General features: G+C 36.1%; 1 protein-coding gene across 2 annotated transcripts; it reads left to right on the top strand.

Annotated features, from left to right (window-relative positions):
- The first annotated feature begins 249 nt into the window (after positions 1-249).
- On the top strand, positions 250-3066 carry LOC131046067 ((R)-mandelonitrile lyase-like). 2 transcript variants are annotated; one of them, XM_057979726.2, is made up of 4 exons: positions 250-353; positions 994-1644; positions 2018-2843; positions 2931-3066. In XM_057979726.2, exons 2-4 carry the CDS (start codon positions 1011-1013, stop codon positions 3013-3015), a joined length of 1545 nt encoding a protein of 514 aa, XP_057835709.1. In that variant the 5' UTR covers positions 250-353; positions 994-1010; the 3' UTR covers positions 3016-3066. The 2 variants fall into 2 exon arrangements, with proteins under 2 accessions (XP_057835709.1, XP_057835708.1); XM_057979725.2 differs by lacking the exon at positions 250-353 and adding an exon at positions 383-513.
- The last annotated feature ends 2255 nt before the right edge of the window (positions 3067-5321 follow it).

Raw genomic sequence — 5321 nt, 5'->3', positions numbered from 1 at the left:
AAATACGTCATCGCATATTGACAAAGTCTCTACTCGACAAGAATAATTCTGTAGATTTATTATTTCAATTTTAATATTTGGGTCTGTCTGTAAATTTAATGAAGTCAAGAATGGTGTTCCTTGTATAATAGCTCGTAATAACATGAAAACTGAAGTAAATTAGAATAAAAAACTGTAACAACCGTCCTCATACTTCAGCCCATTTATTTAAAAAAATGCTATGATGAATATCCATTTCAAACTTCGGAGGTTTAGATGATTAAATTAATGGAGTCAATGGTGGTGTTTCTCTGATAAAGTAGCAATGACCATCATCATACTTCAGACCATCTATAAAAGAAAATGGATTAAATGTAAGTATTCATACAAACATTTTCATCTCTGGTTCTGTTCAGGACAAGGAATAAGATTGGTTAATGAGTATGGAGATTGTACTTCTTGTGATTTCAAGCCTGATGATTTTAACCAATCATCGCTATCTATTATTTTCAGAGGCAGCATCTTTCAGTCTAGGTCAGTAAAAATGTTTAACTTCTGTTTTCAATCAAAAGTTCCAGTCTCCGAGAAAAGTGCATGTATATCTTTTTTATCTCAGCCTTAGGTATTGAAATTTGATATAGAATATGATTTTGAAGGTATATCTGATTCAGTGTTTCAGTATATACTTTTGTTTCAAATCGATGATTCACATCTCTGATATTGATATGAAATATACTTTTGAAGTATCATACTGTTTCAATATTTCCTTAGATTCAAGTTCTTGTTAGATCATCATGATCAGAGTTTTAAGTTTTCGCTGTAGTCCCAAATTTAGGCAAATGATCAGAGTTAATTCATCAGAATCTGGCCTCTTGTTGGGTTTTTTGCCAAATGATCTATCAACATCTCGAATCATATTCTATAATTGCATGAAGCCCATTAAAAAAAGTTGTATTGATAATGAAGCCCATTAAAAAAGTTGTATTGATAATGCTCTGAGCTTGGTGTTTGCAGAATACCCATATCCCTTTATGACAGCAGATGCTCAAAAGGCAGCTGCAAGAGAATATGATTACATTGTTGTAGGAGGAGGTACAGCTGGGTGTCCCTTGGCAGCAACTCTCTCACAGTATTACTCTGTTTTGGTATTGGAGAGAGGAGATTCTCCTTATGGAAACCCTGATGTTGAGGATTTCAGAGGGTTTTTCAAGGTTTTGGGGGATCCCAAAGATTATCCATATGTAGCGGAGGGTTTTGTCTCAGAGGATGGAGTCCAGTTGGCAAGGGCCAGAGTTCTGGGAGGTGGAACAGCTATCAATGCTGGCTTCTACAGCAGGGCGAGCTCTGAATATATTCGGGAAATGAAGTGGGATGAGAAACTCGTGAATGAATCGTATGAATGGGTGGAGAAGTCAATTGCTTTCAAACCAGAGAAGCTTTCTACTTGGAATTCTGCTTTCAAGGACGGGCTTCTTGAAGCAGGAGTTCTTCCCTACAATGGGTATACATTGGATCATTTGGAAGGCACCAAAACTAGTGCTGCAATTTTTGACAAGGATGGAAAGAGACATTCGGCTGCAGATCTTCTCCAGTATGCAAATCCAGAAAATATTGTAGTTCTTCTGAATGCTACAGCCAGCAGAATCCTCTTCAGTTTGGCATCAGGTACGTTTGCAGATCTTTTATTTTCAAAATTCCCCTGTTTTGAAACTAAAATTTTCCCCTGTTTTCAGTCAAGAGTCCTTTATTAAGGCAATTGGGGAAGGGCTTATATCCCTGATAGATGTGGGTCAAAGTTCTCCCTATAAATAATTTGACAAACTGTACAATATTTCTTTATTCATTAAATAGAACATTAATGAGATTAATATTTCTTTATTCATTATTCCAGACTTTAACATTTTTTTTAATAGAATATTGATAAGGCTCAAGCTAAAATGATTACACCATTCAATTTGGATAATATAATCATTCATTTTCATGTATCTATCAATCTATTTATATGTGTATGTAACATTGACAAGAAGTCATATTGCAGGAAAGCTTAAGGCTAGTGGAGTGGAGTTTACAAGTAGTATTGATGGTTTACATTATCAAGTACCGCTTAATCCATTGTCAGTTAGCGCTGAGGTAATTTTGTCAGCAGGAAGCATTGGTAGTCCTCAACTTCTCCTCTTAAGTGGAATTGGCCCAAGACAACAACTTGAAGAGATGGATATTACTACTCTTTTAGATTCACCCTTTGTAGGGAAAGAAGTTCAAGATAATCCTCGTGCAACAGCCATGGTAGAGTCTCCAAAGCCACTTGAATTCTCTTATTCACAAGTAGTGGGTATATTTGACAATTCACAACTCGACATTGAGTCTGATAGCTTTTTCCAGCAGATTAATGAGACATATACACAAAATGTGGGATTATTAGTAAGTAAAGTGGCATTTCCTTTATCAAGGGGTGAGCTTTGGCTTAAAAGTAAAGATCCTCAAGATAATCCCCATGTGCTTTACAATTACTATTCACACCCTTTTGATTTAAAAAAATGTATGTTATCTGTGGAAGTAATGGTTAATCTTAGTATGACATCTTCTATTCAAGAGTTTGCATTTACTGATAATGAATATTCCAAAGAACTTCAATTCCTTGGGGCTGCATTACCAAAGAATCAATTAAATGTTGATGCCTTGGCCAAGTTCTGCAAAGATACACTAGGGACATTTTACCATTACCATGGAGGTTGTCAAGTTGATTTGGTGGTTGACAAAAGGTATCAAGTGAAAGGTGTTCATAATCTAAGGGTTGTAGATGGATCAATTTATAAGGATTCTCCTGGTACAAATCCACAAGCAACTATCATGATGCTTGGAAGGTATTTATTTTTGTTAGTAATTCATGTATATTGTTTAACTTTCAAGTTGTAACATTAACAATAACTTTGACTGTGTAACATGTGCAGGTATATGGGAATTCAAATACTTCAAGAGCATATGAACACTTTGAAAACATTCCAAGATCCCACTGAAAAATATTTGCACATTTAGTGTGTTTTTTTTTCACGATCATAGAATCAAGTAATACTATTTATAATAATGTAATTGATGGCATATATAAACACCATTTCCATTTTCAATCTTGTTGACATGAATATAAACATTTTATTTCAAGAAAATACTTGTAATGATATTTACAAGAACAATAAAATTTAACTTTTGATTAAGTTTCATTCAAAAGAACACCGTCTTTAGAAATTGATGCTATACAAGATAATACTTGTTGGTTTTATAGTCGCATAAGTTTATTTACGAGTTCTTTGATTATATGGTGACATAAGTGGTCATTTTTTGGTAGCTATTGGGGTTATATCTAGGTCACCTAATACTTTGCTTCCCAATTATATTGGTTTGTTCATCTTTTTCCCCGTGACGAATAGATGAACTAATTTTATTGAAGCATATAATTCCTTAATTATATGAAATGAATTAAGAAAATTAAAATATAAAATATGACCAAAACTTATAGCACTAAATGTAGGCTAAGATATATGCACATAAGTTATCTAAAACACAATCATAATATACCATTATAATTTTTTCCTTTGATAAACTTGATATTCTCAATTATTGTATAATTAATATTAATTTATAAGTAAAATTTTACAAAGATTAAATAATCATTAGTAGATATTAATTAACCTGTACACAACTTAAAGTAATGATATACAAATATATGATTGCAACGCTTTACAATTTTACACTCCTTTTTGTACCCTTGCCTTAATGTGTTTCCTCTTAACTAGATTGTCCAGCCATATTTTTGACCTTTGTATTGCAAAACTGTCATCACATGATCATATGGTGATCTAGATATCTTTCTTGAGCTTGAGTGGACCATATCCATCCTTGATTCACCCCTTGTTAGGAGGACAAGGGCACTAGGGCCCTTGCCCTAGCTAGGTATTCCCTGGTTGGTTGCTATGGGGGCGAGTGCACCAAGATGGGGGACCAAAAAGTTGCCAATTTTTTTTGGCCCCCATCAAGCCCTTTTGCGCACACCAAATAAGGCGTGCACCCTATTTGACGTGCGCCAAATAGGCTTGGCATGCCGCACCTAAGGTTTGGGCACAACAAATCTATTTGGCGCGCGCCAAATAGGGTGAAAGCCAAATAAGGCGAGCACCAAATTTGGCTTGCGCCAAATGCATTTGCATTTTGAGAAGTGCATTTCAATTTGGAAATTTCAATTTATCCTTCTCTTCCAACTTCTTTCTCTTCGGATGTTTGAGAGTGGTTCCAGATCTCTAGGAATTATAATGAAGATTCTAGTTTTTAGAGTATTCATATAAATTTCAAACTTAGTCAAATTTTAGTAATCAACATGCTCGTATCAACATTCTCTCTCTCTCTCTCTCATCTCTCCTTCTATTTCTCTATATTCTTCCCCCCCCCTCTCTCTCTCTCAGGTATCTACCTCTCTTTCTCTTCCTCCCTCTCTTTCACTTGGGCTTTCTCTCCCTCTAGTCTCTCCCTCAACCCCTACCTTCCTCCCTCTCTCTCTCTTTCTCACTCTCTCCTTCCATCCCTCTCTTCACCTCTTTCGCTCTATCTCCCTCTTTGTGGTTGATGGAAATAAAGGCAAATACTAGGGAGGGAGAGAGAGAGGTCGATGGAAAGAAAATAAAATACCAAGGATAGAGAGATCCCAAGTGAGAGAGAGAGAGAGTGAGAGAGATAGAGAGAGTGGAAGTGAAAGAGAGAGGGAGGGAGGAAGGAATAGGTTGAGGGAGAGACCAGAGAGAGAGAGAGAGAGAGAGAGAGAGAGAGAGAGATGGAGGGACGAAGGGAGGGGTCGATGGAAAGAGAGGGAGAGATCCAAGGGAGAGAGAGATTAAGTGAGAGAGAGAGTGGTACAGGAGCACCCAAAGACACAAATGAAGCCTAAAAGATCCTAATATCACCCATGAGGTGAAAATGATCATATGTAATAGGTTGAGAGGTTTGTGAGTCAATAAGACCTAATTGAAGCCTAAAAGATCCTAATATCAACCATGAGGTGAAAGTGATCATATGTAATAGGTTGAGAGGTTTGTGAGTCAGTAAGACCTAATTGATGTAGGAATTGTCATGGTTGCATTTTATAAGCTACCATGGACAAATGACCATGTGGGTTAGTAGGAGTCTAGGGCATGAGTCAGGCAAATAATATTGGTCTTAGAAACATTAAACCAATCCTTGGAATAGGTCGAATACACCTTGGAGTCGCCAAATTTGAAAAGTGCAAGTTGACAACTTTTGTTGTCATTGCAAAATGTGTAAAAAGGGATAACTAATCCTCCAACAGTTCCAAAGTT

The sequence above is a fragment of the Cryptomeria japonica genome, chromosome 7 (genome assembly GCF_030272615.1).
Source record: "Cryptomeria japonica chromosome 7, Sugi_1.0, whole genome shotgun sequence".
NCBI classification, from domain to species: domain Eukaryota; kingdom Viridiplantae; phylum Streptophyta; class Pinopsida; order Cupressales; family Cupressaceae; genus Cryptomeria; species Cryptomeria japonica.
The sequence above is the reverse complement of the archived record's forward strand: the minus strand, read 5'-3'. Positions and strand labels throughout refer to the sequence as shown.